This window comes from Leptodactylus fuscus, chromosome 4 (assembly GCF_031893055.1).
Source record: "Leptodactylus fuscus isolate aLepFus1 chromosome 4, aLepFus1.hap2, whole genome shotgun sequence".
Lineage (NCBI taxonomy): Eukaryota > Metazoa > Chordata > Amphibia > Anura > Leptodactylidae > Leptodactylus > Leptodactylus fuscus.
This window is the reverse complement of record NC_134268.1, coordinates 159,124,892-159,147,997: the sequence shown is the minus strand read 5'-3', so window position 1 is coordinate 159,147,997 and position 23,106 is coordinate 159,124,892. Positions and strand designations below refer to the sequence as shown.

General features: G+C 44.1%; 1 protein-coding gene across 2 annotated transcripts in view; it reads left to right on the top strand.

Annotated features, from left to right (window-relative positions):
• MYRIP (myosin VIIA and Rab interacting protein) overlaps window positions 1–23,106 on the top strand; it is a 346,219-nt gene that overhangs the window by 229,326 nt on the left and 93,787 nt on the right. For both annotated transcript variants that reach the window (XM_075271252.1, XM_075271253.1), the window contains exons 4-6: window positions 2,516–2,652; window positions 11,921–12,001; window positions 13,456–13,553. In XM_075271252.1, coding sequence (XP_075127353.1) covers window positions 2,516–2,652; window positions 11,921–12,001; window positions 13,456–13,553 — 316 coding nt within the window. The remainder of the gene's footprint in view (window positions 1–2,515; window positions 2,653–11,920; window positions 12,002–13,455; window positions 13,554–23,106) is intronic.

Below are 23,106 nucleotides of genomic sequence, written 5' to 3'. Positions count from 1 at the left end.
TAACAATATACTGCAGCTCTCTGATACACAAACTTCTATTGAATTCCTCCCACTCAAGCAGTAGGAAGCAGGAGCTTTGCAGAATCTAGCTGATTATTACTATGCCCTAGCTATGAGTCCAGATCCTTACTAGCATAACTGTCCAGAAAAAGAGAAATAAACTCGACTGAAAACATGCGGCTTTTCTCATAAAACATGTGGATGTAGTAAATTACTACAACCAATCTTCATATTGAATGCTGCCTAACAATCGAGGCACAAGCAATAAAAACCTTCCTACAATGTCACTAGCATAGTAATATAAGTTCAAGGCGCACCACTGGTATTATAATGTTCTATCAAGCTGTGCTATAAAAGATCTTCCTCTAGATAGGTGATTACCATTAACAGCCTATTGTAATCCAGCCATGATTATTGTTCCGAGATGTTTTACAAGACATAAATGAATTTTCTGTCATTGCAGCTCGAATTTATCATATCTGTTGTGCTCATAAAACGGTGAAGAGCTACGGTACCGACACCGATAGCTCTTCACCGGGGATGCAGAAAGGGAAAGCCGATAGTGCGCTGAATTCAGGTCCTCGTTAAATGAATAGGAGCCCAGGAGCGCAGATCCCCCTTTTCATTTTTTTGTGCCTATACCTTTTTTACGCAGAAGTGCCTAACTGCCAGTACTTTGGGCATTGCATTGTGCTGCTCTTGTGCAGAAGAGAAGATTTTAGGAAATAAGGGCTTTTTTAATTTGCTCATGGAGTGTTATGGTCAGTGTTAAACCCTTTAAAGCCATTAAGATCTGCTTTTAAAGTGCATCTGCCTGTTATTACTTTATTCTTGCTTTAAAGTCACTTCCCATGCTTTTTAACCTAAATGTTGAAGGAAAGTGTTAAATTAGAGCAGAGAACCCTTAAGATTGGAAGTGGTGTTAGAAAGGGGAAATCGTTTTGGCTGTACAACTTAGTAACATGTAACCATATTTGTTATTTTCTGTGATGTTAAGGATCTATTATATATAGGGAAATTTGGAACTTATAACATTTTAGAGTGTGGGTGTAAGGGAAAGCTAGTTGTGCAATTCCCCAGCGCTGCTGCTGGAACAATGGAAGAAAGGAAAAACAGACAATGAGACCTAAACTTGACCCAGCCCCTGTCCCTACCTAGTAGCTACATTGTCCTAATGACAGGAGCAACTTGGCTACAGTCCCTTCTCTGAAATAAGTGTCACACAGAACAAGGCAGGATAAACCAACAGAGAAGCGAAGTCAGCAAGCCAGGGTCTAGGTCAGAGAGACAAAGCAGTACAAAATTGTAATCCAAAAGAGTAGTCATAACGGAAGCCAAAGATCAAAGGTCATTAATACAATAGTAAGAGAAAGTAGGAAGCTAGTGGGGACAAAGTCACAGGACAGAGTTAAAATAACCAGCTAACTTGTTTGGGCTGATTATTATTATTATTATTGTTTATTTATATAGCACCATTAATTCCATGGTGCTTTACATTTGAGGGTTCACATACAGTACACAAAATGTACAAACAGATATGATACTAGCAATGACCGACTGGTACAGTGGAGTAGAGGGCCCTGCCCGCGAGGGCTTACAATCCAGATATAGGAAGTCCAGGACCATCCCCAGACTTGATTGGTAGACAGGCTGTCAATCACACAGGCAAGGCTAAGATTAACTATTTGAGGGAAACAAAGTGACCACCAATATATCAGTTATATAAGCTACAAAAATGTGCCCAGACTTTCACAGTTGCTATTAGAAAAAATCTATTTGATAGCGCTAGTTTGTAGACAATCCTATTCTTGGATTTTGTGTCAATCTTTCATTATTGAGTGTGGACTGTGCTGACAAGTTCTAAAGTAGAAATTTAATTGCAATTTCATTTCAGTACGATTGTTCTACCTAATTGGATGAGTTACATTTCAGGCAAAACATGACAATATTCGCTGTGACTGATGGCCCCAATGGCCTTTAACTTCCTGCATCTATTATACGCTTGAATTCAATAATGATTCTCACTATGTATTGCCTGATTGTGGAAAAATAACTGTTCTGTAGCACAGAGAAAATTCATCAGTACAGCGCATTGATGACATACCAAATGAAGCAATTATGCGAAGTAAATGGCATAGCCTTCCGGAGCCGAGCTCTGCTTTCCTGGTACATCTGTGAAGAGTTTTGTTCTAGAATTTATCAGCATATTTATATAAATGAATAAGATATTTTAGTCTAACTGAGTGAGTTCATGCGCTAACATTAACAAATATTTTTTTTATGATATAAAGCAATGTAAGGAATTATTGCACTTTCAAAAGTCAGCTTGTAGTAGTGTATGTTATATCTATATTACCGCTTGTTGTAGGGTTCTCAAGGTCGCATCCAATAAACTATTGTTTACATTGAAACAGCAGTAATTTCACATTTTGCCGTAGGCCACATAGCTGGTATATATGTATATCAGGCAACTCACCTGTGGAATAAAGTCATATTGTATTATTACTTATTGCAGGCTTCTAAGGACCCAGTCATTGGAATGGTACTACAACAATGTGAAAAGCCGCTTCAAACGTTTCGGCAGCGCCAAAGTGCTGAAGAATTTATACAGAAAGCACAGGCTGGAGACAGGAGCTTGTGCAGATTTTGCAGGTAAGAATTATTCTCCTTGAATTATGTTGCACCTATTATTTAAAGACTATTGGTCTATAATTCCCTGTGATATTAAAGCTCTAATTCAGAAAATCCAGATCCAGCTCTAGACAAATTTGCTTCAGTGCACCTGCCAAAAGGTCCAGACAAAGGACAATAATAAGTGCAGTTGAACTTTGGGTTACAAACTTTATTAATAAGGTAATAAAAATAAATTAGGTTACGGTATATCTTTATCATTTTTTGTTGTAAATTTGCTGTCATGATTTTTGGGTTTGGAAACTTGTAAATCTACAGACAGTTTAAATATTAAATGTTTAGAAACTTCATCAGTCCTCAAAAATCCTGTCTAGTTTAAATCAGTAAAGGAGGGAGGAGGGAGATGCTGCTGCAGTCATTCACCCTCAGTGGAAGCAACATGCTGTGAGAGGGAGGAAGTAGCAGCAGTACTCAGACCACAAAGGACAGGGTTTTTTTTTATAAAAGTTAAAGTAAACTAGGTAATATTAGCTTAATTATATATAGTGGAGGAATCAGTACATAGTGAAAGAGAAACATTACCAGTGTTCTTCTTTAAGTCAAAACACATAAATTCTTGATAGCTCAAGTAGTTTTCTATCTTATTGCTGCTAGTCTGTGTTGATGTATTTATGTACTTCAGTAATACTTGATCAAGGTAGATGTTGGTAAATCCAGTATTGTAAGATCTCTCGCTTAAGTAAAGGAAAGTATTCTGATTGTAATCTTGTATTAGTTGTCATCTACAGTATTTTAGCAATATTCTGTCATCTCCAAATAGATATTGGGAGCAGAGAACATTATTAATAGAGCCCCACATTGCCCATACAATACTTTCAAACAGTGCCACATAATTTTGTCATGTACTGCCTACATAACATTGCCACACATTGCCTACATAAAAGTACCCTACAAATCTTATAGAAGACCTGTAAGGTCTATTTAGGACAATAGTGCATCCTAAGTCTCTTATGAATCGGTGGCCTAATGTCCCAAGTAGCCCTTTCTTAACTTGGTTCTTTATAAAACCCTTTACACTTACTTAGAGATTAGCCCAGGGTAGGTCTAGTTACATTAGTGCCCATGAAGTAGCAGACACCTTGTGCTCACTTAATGATGACCATACAATAACAGCCATAGAAATACCTATGATATAATACAGAACCATAAATCTCTATTATGATATTTACTATATTGAACATATAATGATACTAGGTCAACCACAGTGTCCATACAATAGTACCAGTTTTATTATCTATAAAGTTTAAGAGTGTCCGTATAGAGCAATATACTGTGTATCAGATATATTAGCAATACCATGTGGACACATAACAAAATATGCATAATGCAGGTCTGTATTGCAAGAGCTTCATATTCTTGCTGTGTAGCAGCGGCCAGAAGTCAAATTATTTAATATATCTGATCTAGCGAAAATGCTAATGTGTATTATGTATATTTCATGTGTTTGTTTCTATTGATAGCCCTGGAATTGCTATTCCCTAGTGTTGGATCAGAGACTTGGCACAACATCTAATAGAGCTAAACACTAAACCAGTTTGTGCAACCAGATGCTCACATCAGCAAGTTGCAGGCTTGATCACTTAAATAAAAATATGTTGTTCTGAGCACAAAATGCACACTTTCTTGTGGCAGGTTTTTGGAAATGAAAAGAAAATGAACCGAAATCTGGTGGAAACTGGTGCACTTTGGTAGCTTCTAGTTTTTCCAAATTTCACCAAAATTGTCCAATAGGTGGTATGCACTAAGACTAGACAGTCTAAAAATGCCCCTCTCTGCCATCAACCATCAGTCACTGTGATAAATCTGTCACATTTTCAGACTTTTCATGAATGTTCACTGTCTATTAGTAAATGTGAATCTATATGCAAAACCACCTTTAACATCTAAGACTGAGTTCACATCAATCTGGTACCTCTATCATAGGATCAGAACAATTGACTGAAAAGCCAATATAATGACAAATGCAGATGGAGCACTCTCTGTCTGTAAACAACATCGTTTACTATAATATAAAATACAAAACCAAAACAGAAGCTTGGATGCAGGATGTGAAGACAAACAAGATATGGCAGGTTTTTTTTATTTTTACATCATATTGAATGACACCTGATGCAGACAGAATGGCCTGTCTGCATACACCCTTATGTTACGTTTTCAGTCTGTTGTTCCCATCCTATGATTGACAGAACAAGGGCCTGATGTGAACCTAGCCTAATAATGTGTGAAATATTTAGTTTTTGTTATGTTTAGATTATTCAGCCTAAACATAAAAAGTAAATCATGGTTGGTTTTCTGCATTCATGGTCGTATCTACTGCCAACCGATCAGGTCAACAAGTTGTGACCACAAGATATTTAGAGAAAATCTTTAAAACTCTGCAAAATGTTTAATTACTTAGATTTGCTAAATTATTTTACTTATCTATAAACTTAAAAATGGTTATGTACATGGGAATACCCCTTTAAAGAGGACTTTAAAGAGGACTTACCACCTTCACAAACTCCAACTTATTGCATCCTACAATAGGAGGTGCTAATTGGATTCTGGTGCAGTTAAAGTTTCTTCTCTAGACTTGACTCGTCTTGATCAATTTTTTCTGTTAGTTTCAACACAGTTATGTTTTCTGCTGTCATGGGGGTGGTCACAGCTTTCAGCTTCAGCTCAGGACTGCTCACCTGACAGTAGAAAGCATATGTTAGGATTCTCAGTATGTGTTGTCCTCACTGCAGTACTGCTCAATACTGTTGCTTTATGGTGAAGCTTTCACTGGCTCTGCAGCCAGTCACAGCTCTGACATAATGAGCCAATGAGAGTGCTGTCCCGTTCCTCTACCATCAGCTGAGGAGGGATATCTAAAATCTGTACAGAACTTCCCATGCATCTGTTATTAATTGTTATTAGCTGGGGTTCCTATTCACAGTATATATGTTTCTTTGCTGTATATTTTAACTAGCTTTGGCTCATTTTTGTTTGCTTACTGATTTAGCTTTGACTCTGAACTTTCAGCTTGAATTTGGCTTGAATAAGTTTATGATTCAGATATTCTACGATCTCCTGGTTTGACCTTATTTGTTTTTGTTGTGGTAAGAGTTAAATATCTTGTTTTACTTCTTTCTGTTATCCACCAGTTTCTCCATTTTTGGAAATTGCTTTAAAGACAAATTTAGAGCATAACTGTACTGAAACTAACAGCAATAAATGCTCAGGAACTATGAGGGCTAGAGTAAAAATTCTTACTGGAATCAGTGGAGCAGTGCCTATTAAAGGATGCAAAGAATTAGAGTTGGTGGATGTGGTAAAAGGTCCTTTTTAAGTATCAAACTAGGCCGAGTCCTTAGCAGCTATTTAGCACTGTACTAAGCTTATCTATAGTAAAAAGAACCAGATGTAAAAGGTCTTTATCAAGAGATCTTATACTGCAGTTTTCATATATTTATTTATATGTAGATCATGAGCCCCATATAGGGCTCACAATGTACATTTTTCCACCTATCAGTATGTCTTTGGAGTATGGGAGGAAATCCACACAACAAACTTCTTGCAGATGTTGTCCTTGGCAGGATGCAAACCCTGGACTCCAGCTTTGCAAGGCTGTAGCGCTAACCACTGAGCCACCGTGCGGTCCCAGGTTTCATGTTTTTATATCAAACCTCATCATTATCAATGCAGATTTCCAATGAATAAATCATTACAAAAAAATCATTAAACAGTTACAGCAAGACCTAAAATCCATAGTGGGCTCTGCCAGTTCTAAACATGAATATGCCCAATAATAATGTATGATGTTAGTTAGAACAACCAGATGTAATGTCAGCACGATGACCGAATGCGAAAAAAGCTGCATTCACTCGAATAAAAGCAACATATACAACATCAGTACACAGATGTTCCCTTCAATCGGCACGTTCACATCCAGGTGACCCTATGGTCCAAAGATGCCTATTTTTTTTTTTTTTTTTTTTTAAGTAAACTAACAACAAACTCTCCATACAAGAAGAAACATTCCACAAATACTGTACATTTCCAACAAAGGAACATTCATTCTATCTTTCTGGTTACACTAGGAACTTTCATTTCTCATTCTATGTTTCTGTTACCAGGACAATACAAAAAAATAGCAGATGTATAAAAGCAAATCCTCTAAAAGAGAATGTCGTTTACTCTTTATAAACAACACATTATGGAACACCAACATACTAAACCAAAAACTGTCAGCCACACGGAAATGCTCAAAAAATAGCAGATGCTATATAAATATGGTGCATGTGTCAGCTCCTTGTCTTCAGAAATCTCTCATCCTACATTATGTGCTCAGAGTTGCTCTATAGGGCTGCATTGACTGCACACGCTGACCTTCACTAGGAGATTTTCTACATTTAACATTCTGATAACTCATGCTCAAAACCAGTGCATCAAAAGTTTAAATTGCATTTCCCTAAGAGTTATGCACTGGGAAGATTTCTGAGCTCACGACCAAACAATCTGCCACTGTCCCTGGGAAATAGATACACCCAGTTCTTCCTCCCATCTAGACATATATGGATGTCGGATGGGAGAGCCGAGTGCCTGACAAGAGAGAAGCTGATACACTGATGAGATGAAGCCTCTGGTAGAGGTGCCTGCACGGCAGATCCTCTCGAAGGCTGTGGGGAGAGAGACTTTGGAAGATCCATGGAGAGAGCGAATGAAGTGAGCAACCTGAAAATAATGGAACCATTCGGACATAGGAAGATCCATATTGTCCACAAAATAGTCAAAAGGCCTGAGCTCCAACGACACCGGATCTATCATGTCAGCAATGCGAAATAAACCTACTCTGGACCACACTTTGACCATATCGGAAGACAAGCCAGGGGGCAAGAGGGGGTTGTAAAGGACGGAGACCATCGACGAGTGTGGGAACATTAGAAAGAACCGAGTTTTACAGGCCGACCAGATGGAGCAGGTAAAGCTGATGGGGCCCAACAAGTAAGGAGAGGGGGGAACAGGGGGAGAGGCTACCCAGAGAAAAGCATTGGGATGCATAGTAGCCAACCAGAGCTTTTCAATCTCTACCCACCTGGAGTAAGCCGGGGCAGCAGCCCAAAATGGAATACAATGCAGGTGGGAAGCCAAATAGTAATGCAGTAAGTTCGGGGCAGCCAGACCCCCAAATTCCCTACCTGCAAGAACAATCAAATGTGGGATATGGTGACGCTTAGCCTGCCAGATGAAGCAGAAGATGGCTTTCTGTAAACCACGAAGTTCAGCACGTGGAACCGCGATGGAGAGGATCTCGAAATAGTACAGAAGTTTCGGGAGGGGTCATCTTAACCACGGCGATCCTACCTAATAAGGATATGGGAGGGTTTGCCACTTGTCAAGGAGGAATCTCAGATTGCGAAATAGGCACGGGTAGTTTGCCAAGTAGAGGGTGGAATAGGAGGAGGTAATTTGGACCCCTAGGCAGCGGATGGAGGAAGAGCGCCATTGGAAATCGAAAATAGCTTGGAGTAGTGCGAGGTCAGGTGCCGGGATATATAGGGGAAGGGCCTCAGTCTTAGAAGGGTTCACCTTATACCCTGAAAAATTGCTAAAGGTGCTAAGTAAATGCCTAAGATTAGGAAGAGTGATATGGGGGGGAGAAGAGGGTAAGGAGGACATCATCCGCAAAAAGAGAGATTTTGAATTCCTTGTCCCGGACCAAGATCCCCTTAACATCAGGGTCTAGACGAATCATGGCCGCCAAGGGTTCAATACACAGGGTGACGATCAAAGGAGAGAGGGGGCAACCCTGACGGGTACCGTTGTGGATGGGGAAGGGGAAGAAGCATGGGGAAGTTTGACCGCCACTGAGGGAGAGGAATAAAGCGCTTTTATAGCTGCGAGAAACGGGCCCGAGAAGGCAAAGGCGACCAATGCGGCCTGCATAAATGACCAATTCAAGCGATCAAAAGCTTTCTCAGCGTCTAGACTGAGAAGAAGGTCTTCTGGTATTATCGCAGCCTTGGCGGCAAGGGATGAAGCCCACATGATCCTTGTGGACAAGAAGAGGAAGCCAAACATTCAGTCTATTCGCTAAAATCTTGGTGAAGAGTTTCAGATCGTTATTCAGAAGAGCAATAGGGCAGTAATTAGCGCAATTGTGGGGATCTTTACCCAGTTTAAGTATCAACGTAAGAAGCGAATGAGACGTGGAAGGGGGGGGATCGGGGAGCCTGAGAGGAAAGAATTAAAGAGATTCAATAGGTGGACTGAGAGTACCTTCCGAAACACCTTATGGTAAAGGTATGTAAAACCGCCTGGGCCTGGAGATTAGGGAGGTCTTTGAGGGTATCTGCGTCTGGATGGTGTTGGAGAACACCAGAGGGGTCAAGGATGGAGTGGGGAGTGGAGGCAGCATGATTGTCTCTGAGGGTTCTGGCCAGTAGTGTATGGGGTTTATTACGCCTCTCAAAATACCGCTGGCGATAGTAGAGCAAAAGTCGTTGCACATGGCGCGTCTCTAGAAAGCGGAGGTCCGCCTGAGCAAGGACTAAACGACGGAGGACCCCCAGAGACGGACGAGCCGCTAGGGAAGTGGACAGAGAGGAAATGCGAGCACGAAGGAGATGCTCCTGAGCTATCCTGTCTTGTTTAAGCTTAGTGGCCAAAGTTATGCAGTGGCCTCTCATAACTGCCTTATGGGCCTCCCAGAGGACCGCAGGAGAGTCCACCGAGCCAAGATTGTCCCAAAAATAGTCAGTCAGATGAGAATGCAATACAGGAAGCGAGGACTGGGACTTAAGAAGCGTTTCATTGAGACTCCAGTGACACCGATGGACCGCATGAAGGGCCGAGGAAAGGGATACAACCACCGGAGCGTGATCCGACCAAGACAGGGGGCCGATATCAGAGTCTACGAGCAGGCGGAGTGTCTGGGCATTGACAAAAAAAAATAGTCAATCTGCGTGTGGGTGTTATGGGGGTAAGAAAAGAAGGAAAAGGAACGAGCCGTGGGGTTATCTACACGACAGAGGTCAAAAAGCGAGTGGGAGCGGATCAGACGATGAAATTCCCTAGCGAGTTGCACCTGATGGCACGGCGCAGGGGTCTGGGGGACAGAAAGGCGATCAACACACTCGAAAGAGAGCGCAAGCGAGAGAACACCCTATGCAGAAAGGTGAGTCGGGCCGAGTTTGGAGCATACAGGTTACATAAGACTATAGGTGCGCCATGGAGGAGGCCTTCCAGAATGACATATCGACCCCCGGGGTCGAGGTGGGAGGGTGTAATTGAAATCAGTCACGTATGGGGGAGGAAGATGGCAACCCCCGCCCTATGACGATCGTGGAAGGCAGAAAAGGCAGTGGGAAAGTAGTGTTTAGTAAAATTGAAAGACCCATATGGTCAAAGTGGGTTTCCTGGAGGAATGCAACATCAGCACGGAGGGAGCGAAGCTCTCTAAGTACTAGATGCCGCTTGGCGTCAGAGCCCAGGCCCTTAACATTAATTGTCACACACCTAACCATGGTTAGTTAGTTATCCAAAGTAAAGGGACAGCAGCAGATTGAAAGCAGACTCCCTCACCAAGGAGACACACCGGCAGAGGCAAGAGTCCAAAAAAGGCATCATGGACGGCAGTCGGTAGACCAGAGACCTAGAAAAGACTGGCAGAGGGAAAAAAAGGGAAGGGAAGACACACAAGGTAAGAACAGACAAAGTCATGCTGGAGTAGAAAAGGACCTTCTCCAAAATGCTCCCACAAAGTTGAAAGTACACAATTGTCCAAAATATCTTAGTTTGCTGAATGATTAAAATATCTCTTCACTAGAACTAAGGGTTCTATGCCACCCTCTATAAAATAATCCCATATCATATGCCTTCTCCAGTTAATTTTACACTTGACACAATATAGGTAAACTTGTCCTGGCATTTGCCAACCTCAGACCTACCCATAAGAGTGTTCTTAAAAACAAAAAAAACACAAAGTGCCAAGTGGCACATACTGTGATACCATATTGGTAGCAAAATGATGGTGCTGAGAAAGCAGGGTGATTAAAAGTAGCAGAAAAAAACAAAAACAAAAATGAGAGCATGTGAGAGTGCAATCGCACAAATGGTTAAGTGGTCAATATGTACCCTCACTTTAATGGCATCAAAGTAGTATCCCAGATAGCTGCAGGACTTCTGTGTCTGGATGCTGTGGATCCAGGCGAGACAGTAATGTAGTCAGAAATGGCAGTAAATTAATCCCTCAAAAAATAGAAGGACGTCTGGGCTCACCAATTCAGTCGTCTTTATTAATAGTTCCAACGCACAACGCATTTTGAGGTTACGACCTCTTTTTCAAGTGTACATTTGGCATGACATGTAATCATCTTCTCAGTTGATAACATATGTAGATTTGAGCATCTTCTAAACACTTTTAGATATTATACTACATTAAAATTGCGTAAATTAAAAATTTTAGAAAAACTTTTGTGGGAACCGTAGCTGTATAAGTATTGTTTGTCCCTACTGATATATCATATAACCATAAGGCACCATAGCAAAACTTGAAATGGGTCCCACTTTAGTTTATTGTCAGCATCAAGTTCAAAACATGAAAACTTATGATTGTTTTGGTACACAGTGATGTCAGAGTACAGCAATAATACTTGCAATGACGTATTTTACAGGAAAAATGCAAAGAGTAATGGTACAATACCTAAATAATGTGCCACAGCACAAGGATAATAGAGTAATACAGGGATAATGTGGGAAATGATGTCACAGGGCAAAATAATGCACACAGTATCTCAGTAATACAATAACAGGGATTTCACAGTGCTGAGATAATACTGCACTTACTGCGATCTAGAACAGATATACAATTACAATTTATGCTGTTTTTTACATTTGAAATGAATGGGCAAGGGGCGCACCTTTCCTACCACTGCTATGTTGTGACTGGGGAGCAAATCATACCCTTCTTGTGATCCCCTTCCCCTGTGATATGCAACTAATTTCCTATACAGTAATATGAATTGGGGATAAGTTGTTTTGGCATTGGTAACCCAATAGTGACTCCCAATCTGCAGGTAGATGTCATAGCAATGGCTAGTAGATCATGCTGTCAGTTCCATGAGCAATTCTGTAAAAAAATAGTTATTCTTGAGTAGGCTATAACTTGATTCCTTCCATACAGAGGAATACGGAATTCCAATGGATAAACTGAACTAAGTTCCTTATTTATTGAGTATGAAACGAACATTTTCTTTCTTTTCAGAGGGAAGTTTTATTGATGAAAGTATAGAAAATGAAGGAAGTATTTGTGGGAGCGACTCTACGTTCTACAGGCAGACACAAGGTAGGATTTACATCTCATGTATTCATCAGAAATTTAAGGGATCCAATGATGTGTTATCCAAATGTTACATATGGTATAATAAACATAAATATCATGCTTGGTAAACTTACTTTGTAAAGGTGACTTGTAATTCCTTACAGGCACTAAAATAGATTTTTACGGCTATTTCGCACATCAATAAATCTTGTCCTTGTGCTGTAAGTGTTTCCCATAGACAGCGTATGGACCCATTAATATTTACATGTCTATTCAGACTTCTATTTTTTAAAAACAAACATAAAAAATGGATGACGTATGAATGAAAAAAAATCACAGACATGCAGATAGAAAACCGAGGGAAAGCAGACTTGGTCACTTTTCATTTCATCAATGAAAAATGCACAAAGACTTGTGAATAAGGCCTAAGGCTCCGTTCCCACGGAGTAACACACCGCTCATTTAGACACGTGAACACGTGTCAGAGCGAGGCGCTTCAAAACAGATCCCATTGATTTCAATGGGTGCCTGCTTACGCCCACTACACATTGAAATCAATGGGAGGCTTTATAACCCATTGATTTCAATGGGTAGCGCGCATAAGCCGGCACCCATTGAAGTCAATGGGATCTGTTTTGAAGCGCCTCGCTCTGACACGTGTTTACGTGTCTAAATGAGCGGCGCGTTACTCTGTGGGAACGGAGCCTTCAGATGCAATCTCTATTCCTTCATTTCCTCAGACCCCCCTTTCATGCAGTTTGCAACCTGCACCTAGTTCCAGACCTTTCTCATATAAGCATATCCTTCCCAGTAATACATGCTCTTCTATATTAGGACAAAATGGTAGGAAATTTTAAATAACAACTATGTACAAAGTTGCTAAACAAAGAATGAAAATAAATAAATAAATGCATCTGTTTCCATTTTCTAACATTAAAAAGGTTTCCAATCTTACAATAACATTTATCATAAAATCTAGAATATGTGAAAATGTTACAAATATTATTGGGTGAATATATTAAACCCTATCTCTAGAATTCTGTTGTTAAATAGTTGCAAAGTAGAGATTTTGCAACTTTTTGAGCTGCATTTTTTATACCATTCACTCTATATTTGAAGTGTCTATAGGACATTGTGTGGTGCGAGCCGGTCTGTACTCCAGATTTATCAAATGCAAAAATGGCTAAATTTTTTGCAATGGGTGGCCCAGAAAGTGGAGTAACACTTTAGTAGAAACGTGCTACACTTTCAGATGCACCAAATTTATCAATCATTTAAAACTTATGTTAAAACAGACTTCAGTAATTCTGAATTATAAAATACCTCTTATGATAAATCTCCCTCATTGTGCTTTACTCCAGTTGTATGTTCTCCACATAAAAGGCATATAAAAAGATGGGAATGCAGTCCAGAAATATAGGACTTTCCTAAAGTTGTTAAGCTCTGTAGTATTCATGAATGTGACATATGACTTTCAGGACACAGTATGATGGACACCCTTTCAGTAGCCTTACGTGTGGCAGAAGAAGCTGTAGAAGAAGCGATTGCCAAGGCCGAATCATACAGTGATAGCTTGGTAAGCTCTTTGTAAGTCCTTTTGTCTTATAAAAGGCGGTAATATATATTCTGCATTGTTTTTTAAATATTTTTAAAAAGATTTTTAGATTTTTAGTCTGTGTGAACTAACTATTCTGTATGTATGAGATGTGGTGTATAATCCAGTAACAAGATGCTAACAGCTGGAATAGACAAACAACTGAACTGAGCAAATTATCCCAGCAATTACATGTACATTGTACAGAGAGGCAATTCCTTGTGCAGCTGTGATCTGTGACATGGCCGCAGAGAGAAAAGCCTTGGTCACAGCGGGGAGGCCTCTATGTGTAGTCTATACAGGTGTCTTGTGCAATATACAGCCAGGAGAAAGCCACTCACTCGTTTAACTCTTCATGCTTCTGGGACTAAAGGAAACACTATAAACGGCCTGAATAAATACATTTATTTTAGGTATAACCGTGTTATATTGTGGAATCAAAAGGGCAGCAGTGACTCTAGTTTTCCATTAGACACTTTGACCTCATTCCGAACTCTACAGAAAAAATATCACTATGCAAATCAACCCATTACTGTGAGACATAGAAGGTAATCTCGCTCCGTAGATGTGACATGGAAGGTAATCTCGCTCCGTAGATGTGACATGGAAGGTAATCTTGCTCCTTAGATGTGATCTAATAGACTATAGGGAGCTTTATTATTTCTTAAAATAGCAAGAGGACCCATTGCTTGAAGGAGCTGCACAGATTGCACATATAGTGTCATGTCTACCCTGGTTTATACCATAAAACATATATATTGATGTGCCATAAATGTCTGAACTAGGAGAAGTCTGATAAGACATCCTGGACATCAGCTCCTTTCTTGTCAGCATAGTCACTCCCTGTTGAAGTCAGGAGATACAATGAAAGCCCATCAAATATTTTTCTTAGGAATTTTTCTTGAAAGAATTAATGAAATGTTCTGTTCAGTATATTTAATAACTAGAGATGAGCGAACAGTGTTCTATCGAACTCATGTTCGATCGGATATTAGGCTGTTCGGCATGTTCGAATCGAATCGAACACCGCGTGGTAAAGTGCGCCATTACTCGATTCCCCTCCCACCTTCCCTGGTGCCTTTTTTGCTCCAATAACAGCGCAGGGTAGGTGGGACAGGAACTACGACACCGGTGACGTTGAGAAAAGTAGGCAAAACCCATTGGCTGCCGAAAACATGTGACCTCTAATTTAAAAGAACAGCGCCGCCCAGGTTCGCGTCATTCTGAGCTTGCAATTCACCGAGGACGGAGGTTTCCGTCCAGCTAGCTAGGGCTTAGATTCTGGGTAGGCAGGGACAGGCTAGGATAGGAAGGAGAAGACAACCACAACAGCTCTTGTAAGAGCTAAATTCCAGGGAGAAGCTTGTCAGTGTAACGTGGCACTGACGGGCTCAATCGCCGCAACCCAGCTTTCCCAGGATCCTGAATGGAATACACTGTCAGTGTATTCCCGTATACCCGATATATACCCCCGATACCCGTTCCAACGGTGTGCCCCCCCACCTTCACCCCAGAAATACCCTGCAAGTCCCCTAGCAATAGAATTGGGGCTATATACACCCACTATTTTTGCTACTGCCATATAGTGCCATTGTCTGACTGGGAATTCAAAGAATATATTGGGGTTACGTGCACCCACAATTTTTACTACTGGTATACAGTGCCAGTTTCTGACTGGGAATTCAAAGAATATATTGGGGTTATAAATACCCTCATTTCTTGCTACTGCCATATAGTGCCAGTTTCTGACTGGTAATTCAAAGAATATATTGGGGTTATAAATACCCTCATTTCTTGCTACTGCCATATAGTGCCAGTTTCTGACTGGGAATTCAAAGAATATATTGGGGTTACGTGCACCCACAATTTTTACTACTGGTATACAGTGCCAGTTTCTGACTGGGAATTCAAAGAATATATTGGGGTTACAAATACCCTCATTTCTTGCTACTGCCATATAGTGCCAGTTTCTGACTGGTAATTCAAAGAATATATTGGGGTTACGTGCACCCACAATTTTTACTACTGGTATACAGTGCCATTGTCTGACTGGGAATTCAAAGAATATATTGGGGTTATAAATACCCTCATTTCTTGCTACTGCCATATAGTGCCAGTTTCTGACTGGGAATTCAAAGAATATATTGGGGTTACGTGCACCCACAATTTTTACTACTGGTATACAGTGCCATTGTCTGACTGGGAATTCAAAGAATATATTGGGGTTATAAATACCCTCATTTCTTGCTACTGGTATATAGTGCCATTGTCTGACTGGGAATTCAAAGAATATATTGGGGTTACGTGCACCCACAATTTTTACTACTGGTATACAGTGCCAGTTTCTGACTGGGAATTCAAAGAATATATTGGGGTTACAAATACCCTCATTTCTTGCTACTGCCATATAGTGCCAGTTTCTGACTGGTAATTCAAAGAATATATTGGGGTTATAAATACCCTCATTTCTTGCTACTGGTATATAGTGCCATTGTCTGACTGGGAATTCAAAGAATATATTGGAGTTACGTGCACCCACAATTTTTACTACTGGTATACAGTGCCATTGTCTGACTGGGAATTCAAAGAATATATTGGGGTTATAAATACCCTCATTTCTTGCTACTGCCATATAGTGCCAGTTTCTGACTGGTAATTCAAAGAATATATTGGGGTTATAAATACCCTCATTTCTTGCTACTGGTATATAGTGCCATTGTCTGACTGGGAATTCAAAGAATATATTGGGGTTACGTGCACCCACAATTTTTGCTACTGGTATATAGTGCCAATTTCTAACTGGGAATTCAAAATGCGCAAGGCTCCCGGAAAGGGACGTGGACGAGGCCGTGGGCGAGGTCGGGGGAATGGTTCTGGGGAGCAAGGTAGCAGTGAAGCCACAGGGCGTCCCGTGCCTACTCCTGTGGGGCAGCAAGCATTGCGCCACTCCACAGTGCCAGGGTTGCTTGCCACATTAACTAAACTGCAGGGTACAAACCTTAGTAGGCCCGAGAACCAGGAACAGGTCTTGCAATGGCTGTCAGAGAACGCTTACAGCACATTGTCCAGCAGCCAGTCAGACTCTGCCTCCTCTCCTCCTATTACCCAACAGTCTTGTCCTCCTTCCTCCCAAAATTCCCAAGCTTCACAGAACAATAACCCCAACTGTCCCTGCTCCCCAGAGCTGTTCTCCGCTCCTTTCATTGTCCCTCAACCTGCCTCTCCACGTCACGATTCCACGAACCTAACAGAGGAGCATCTGTGTCCAGATGCTCAAACACTAGAGTCTCCTCCATCTCCGTTCGATTTGGTGGTGGATGACCAGCAACCCACCCTCATCGACGATGATGTGACGCAGTTGCCGTCAGGGCATCCAGTTGACCGGCGCATTGTGCGGGAGGAGGAGATGAGACAGGAGTTGGAAGAGGAAGTGGTGGATGATGAGGACACTGACCCGACCTGGACAGGGGGGATGTCAAGCGGGGAAAGTAGTGTGGATGTTGAGGCAAGTGCAGCACCAAAAAGGGTAGCTAGAGGCAGAGGCAGAGGTCAGCAGCTTAGGCGAAGCCAGGCCACACCCGGAATCTCCCAAGATGTTCCAGTTCGTACCCAGCCCCGAAAAACTCCCACCTCGAGGGCACGTTTCTCGAAGGTGTGGAGTTTTTTCAAGGAATGCGCCGAGGACAGATATAGTGTTGTCTGCACAATTTGCCTCTCGAAATTGATTAGGGGCTCTGAGAAGAGCAACCTGTCCACCACTTCAATGCGCCGTCATTTGGAATCCAAGCACTGGAATCAGTGGCAGGCAGCAATGGCAGGACAAAGGCCGCCTGCCGTTCACGCCACTGCCACTGCCTCTGCCACTGCCTCTGCCTCTGCCACTGCCACTGCTGACTGTGCTGGCGATGCACTCCAGAGGACGAGCCAGGACACCACTTCATCTGCCTCCGCCACTTTGTTGACTTCTCCCTCATCCTCCCCTGTTCCTGTCTTATCTCCTTCTCCTGCACCATCAAAGGCACCATCAGGCGCTTCTTTACAACAACCCACCATCTCTCAGACATTGGAGCGGCGGCAGAAATACACTGCTAACCACCCACACGCGCAAGCCTTGAACGCCAACATCGCTAAACTGCTGGCCCAGGAGATGTTGGCGTTCCGGCTTGTTGAAACTCCCGCCTTCCTGGACCTGATGGCAACTGCGGCACCTCGCTATGCCGTCCCTAGCCGTCACTACTTCTCCCGGTGTGCCGTCCCCGCCTTGCACCAGCACGTGTCACTCAACATCAGGCGGGCCCTTAGTTCCGCGCTTTGCACAAAGGTCCACTTGACCACCGACGCGTGGACAAGTGCATGCGGACAGGGACGCTACATTTCACTGACGGTACACTGGGTGAATGTAGTTGAGCCTGGGACTGCTTCCCAAACTGGCCCGGTGTACCTCGTCTCCCCGCCTAACATTCCTGGCAGGGACACGAGAAGAACACCCCCCTCCTCCTCATCCTCTACCGCCTCCTCCTCCGCCACCGCCTCCTCCTCCGCCACCGCCTCCTCCTCCGCTGTTAGATTGACCCCAGCTACGAGTTGGAAACGTTGCAGCACTGGCGTTGGTAGACGTCAGCAGGCTGTGCTGAAGCTGATCAGCTTGGGGGACAGACAGCACACTGCCTCCGAGGTGAGGGATGCCCTCCTCGATGAGACGGTAATATGGTTTGAGCCGCTGCACCTGGGCCCAGGCATGGTCGTATGTGATAACGGCCGGAACCTGGTAGCAGCTCTGGAGCTTGCCGGACTCCAACATGTTCCATGCCTGGCCCACGTCTTCAACCTAGTGGTGCAACGTTTCCTAAAGAGCTACCCCAATGTTCCAGAGCTACTGGTGAAAGTGCGGCGCATGTGCGCCCACTTTCGCAAGTCGACAGTAGCCGCTGCTAGCTTAAAATCTCTCCAGCAACGCCTGCATGTGCCACAACACCGGCTTTTGTGCGACGTCCCCACACGCTGGAACTCAACGTTTCAGATGTTGAATAGAGTGGTTGAGCAGCAGAGACCTTTGATGGAATACCAGCTACAAAACCCTAGGGTGCCACAAAGTCAGCTGCCTCAGTTTCTCATCCATGAGTGGCCATGGATGAGAGACCTTTGTGACATCCTACGGGTGTTTGAGGAGTCCACAAGGAGGGTGAGCTCTGAGGATGCGATGGTGAGCCTTACAATCCCGCTCTTGTGTGTTCTGAGAGAATCCCTGATTGACATCAGGGATAACTCAGATCACACAGAGGAGTCAGGGATAGCATCCGATCCGTCACAGCTGGAGAGTAGGTCCACACATCTGTCCGCTTCATCGCGTTTAATGGAGGAGGAGGAGGAGGAGGAGGAAGAAGAGTTGTCCGATGATGTGATGGTGATACAGGAGGCTTCCGGGCAACTTCGAATCGTCCCATTGTTGCAGCGCGGATGGGTAGACATGGAGGATGAGGAGGAAATGGAGATTGAACTTTCCGGTGGGGCCAGAGGAGTCATGCCAACTAACACTGTGGCAGACATGGCTGAGTTCATGTTGGGGTGCTTTACAACCGACAAGCGTATTGTCAAAATCATGGAGGACAACCAGTACTGGATCTTTGCTATCCTTGACCCCCGGTATAAAAACAACATCTCGTCTTTTATTCCGGTAGAGGGGAGGGCCAATCGCATCAATGCTTGCCACAGGCAATTGGTGCAGAATATGATGGAGATGTTTCCAGCATGTGACGTTGGCGGCAGGGAGGACAGTTCCTCCAGTAGGCGACCAAGTTCTCACCGGTCCACACAAACGAGGGGCACACTGTCTAAGGTCTGGGACACCTTGATGGCACCCCCTCGCCAAAGTGCCGCCACAGAGGGTCCTAGTGTCACCAGGCGTGAGAAGTATAGGCGCATGTTGCGGGAATACCTTTCCGACCACAGCCCTGTCCTCTCCGACCCCTCTGCGCCCTACACGTATTGGGTGTCGAAGTTGGACCTGTGGCTTGAACTTGCCCTATATGCCTTGGAGGTGCTGTCCTGTCCTGCCGCCAGCGTCCTATCTGAGAGGGTGTTCAGTGCAGCCGGTGGCATCATCACTGACAAGCGCACCCGTCTGTCAGCTGAGAGTGCCGACCGGCTCACTTTGATAAAAATGAACCACCACTGGATAGAGCCTTCATTTTTGTGCCCACCTGTGTAAAGCACCCCAACATGAAACTCCATGTCTGTACTCAACCTCTCCAATTCCTCCGCATCCTCATACTCATCCACCATAAGCGTTGCACAATTCTGCTAATACTAGGCTCCCTCCAACATGATTTCCCCCAACTCTGCTGGTTAGAGGCTCCCTCCACCCTGATTTCCACCAACTCTGCTGGTTAGAGGCTCCCTCCACCCTGCTTTCCCACAACTCTGCTGGTTAGAGGCTCCCTCCACCATGAATTTGCCCAAACTGGGCTGGTTAGAGGCTCCCTCCACCATGAATTGGTCCAAACTGGGGTTTTTAGAGGCTCCCTCCACCATGAATTTGCCAAAACTGGGCTGTTTAGAGGCTCCCTCCACCATGAATTGGTCCAAATTGGGGTTTTTAGAGGCTCCCTCCACCATGAATTTGCCCAAACTGGGCTGGTTAGAGGCTCCCTCCACCATGAATTGGTCCAAACTGGGCTGGTTAGAGGCTCCCTCCACCATGAATTGGTCCAAATTGGGGTTTTTAGAGGCTCCCTCCACCATGAATTGGTCCAAACTGGGCTGTTTAGAGGCTCCCTCCACCATGAATTGGTCCAAACTGGGGTTTTTAGAGGCTCCCTCCACCAGGAATTGGTCCAAACTGGGCTGGTTAGAGGCTCCCTCCACCATGAATTGGTCCAAACTGGGTTTTTTAGAGGCTCCCTCCACCATGAATTGGTCCAAACTGGGGTTTTTAGAGGCTCCCTCCACCATGAATTGGTCCAAACTGGGGTTTTTAGAGGCTCCCTCCACCATGAATTGGTCCAAACTGGGGTTTTTAGAGGCTCCCTCCACCATGAATTTGCCCAAACTGGGCTGTTTAGAGGCTCCCTCCACCATGAATTGGTCCAAACTGGGTTTTTTAGAGGCTCCCTCCACCATGAATTGGTCCAAACTGGGGTTTTTAGAGGCTCCCTCCACCATGAATTGGTCCAAACTGGGGTTTTTAGAGGCTCCCTCCACCATGAATTTGCCCAAACTGGGCTGTTTAGAGGCTCCCTCCACCATGAATTGGTCCAAATTGGGGTTTTTAGAGGCTCCCTCCACCATGAATTGGTCCAAACTGGGGTTTTTAGAGGCTCCCTCCACCATGAATTTGCCCAAACTGGGCTGTTTAGAGGCTCCCTCCAGCATGAATTGGTCCAAACTGGGGTTTTTAGAGGCTCCCTCCACCATGAATTGGTCCAAACTGGGGTTTTTAGAGGCTCCCTCCACCATGAATTGGTCCAAACTGGGGTTTTTAGAGGCTCCCTCCACCATGAATTGGTCCAAACTGGGCTGTTTAGAGGCTCCCTCCACCATGAATTGGTCCAAACTGGGGTTTTTAGAGGCTCCCTCCACCATGAATTGGTCCAAACTGGGCTGGTTAGAGGCTCCCTCCACCATGAATTGGTCCAAACTGGGTTTTTTAGAGGCTCCCTCCACCATGAATTGGTCCAAACTGGGGTTTTTAGAGGCTCCCTCCACCACGAATTTGCCCAAACTGGGCTGTTTAGAGGCTCCCTCCACCATGAATTGGTCCAAATTGGGGTTTTTAGAGGCTCCCTCCACCATGAATTTGCCCAAACTGGGCTGGTTAGAGGCTCCCTCCACCATGAATTGGTCCAAACTGGGCTGGTTAGAGGCTCCCTCCACCATGAATTGGTCCAAATTGGGGTTTTTAGAGGCTCCCTCCACCATGAATTGGTCCAAACTGGGCTGTTTAGAGGCTCCCTCCACCATGAATTGGTCCAAACTGGGGTTTTTAGAGGCTCCCTCCACCATGAATTGGTCCAAACTGGGCTGGTTAGAGGCTCCCTCCACCATGAATTGGTCCAAACTGGGTTTTTTAGAGGCTCCCTCCACCATGAATTGGTCCAAACTGGGGTTTTTAGAGGCTCCCTCCACCATGAATTGGTCCAAACTGGGGTTTTTAGAGGCTCCCTCCACCATGAATTGGTCCAAACTGGGGTTTTTAGAGGCTCCCTCCACCATGAATTTGCCCAAACTGGGCTGTTTAGAGGCTCCCTCCACCATGAATTGGTCCAAACTGGGTTTTTTAGAGGCTCCCTCCACCATGAATTGGTCCAAACTGGGGTTTTTAGAGGCTCCCTCCACCATGAATTGGTCCAAACTGGGGTTTTTAGAGGCTCCCTCCACCATGAATTTGCCCAAACTGGGCTGTTTAGAGGCTCCCTCCACCATGAATTGGTCCAAATTGGGGTTTTTAGAGGCTCCCTCCACCATGAATTGGTCCAAACTGGGGTTTTTAGAGGCTCCCTCCACCATGAATTTGCCCAAACTGGGCTGTTTAGAGGCTCCCTCCAGCATGAATTGGTCCAAACTGGGGTTTTTAGAGGCTCCCTCCACCATGAATTGGTCCAAACTGGGGTTTTTAGAGGCTCCCTCCACCATGAATTGGTCCAAACTGGGGTTTTTAGAGGCTCCCTCCACCATGAATTGGTCCAAACTGGGCTGGTTAGAGGCTCCCTCCACCATGAATTTGCCCAAACTGGGCTGTTTAGAGGCTCCCTCCACCATGAATTGGTCCAAACGGGAGTTTTTAGAGGCTCCCTCCACCATGAATTTGCCCAAACTGGGCTGGTTAGAGGCTCCCTCCACCATGAATTTGCCCAAACTGGGCTGTTTAGAGGCTCCCTCCACCATGAATTGGTCCAAACTGGGCTGTTTAGAGGCTCCCTCCACCATGAATTGGTCCAAACTGGGTTTTTTAGAGGCTCCCTCCACCATGAATTGGTCCAAACTGGGGTTTTTAGAGGCTCCCTCCACCATGAATTGGTCCAAACTGGGGTTTTTAGAGGCTCCCTCCACCATGAATTGGTCCAAACTGGGGTTTTTAGAGGCTCCCTCCACCATGAATTTGCCCAAACTGGGCTGTTTAGAGGCTCCCTCCACCATGAATTGGTCCAAATTGGGGTTTTTAGAGGCTCCCTCCACCATGAATTGGTCCAAACTGGGGTTTTTAGAGGCTCCCTCCACCATGAATTTGCCCAAACTGGGCTGTTTAGAGGCTCCCTCCAGCATGAATTGGTCCAAACTGGGGTTTTTAGAGGCTCCCTCCACCATGAATTGGTCCAAACTGGGGTTTTTAGAGGCTCCCTCCACCATGAATTGGTCCAAACTGGGGTTTTTAGAGGCTCCCTCCACCATGAATTGGTCCAAACTGGGCTGGTTAGAGGCTCCCTCCACCATGAATTTGCCCAAACTGGGCTGTTTAGAGGCTCCCTCCACCATGAATTGGTCCAAACGGGGGTTTTTAGAGGCTCCCTCCACCATGAATTTGCCCAAACTGGGCTGG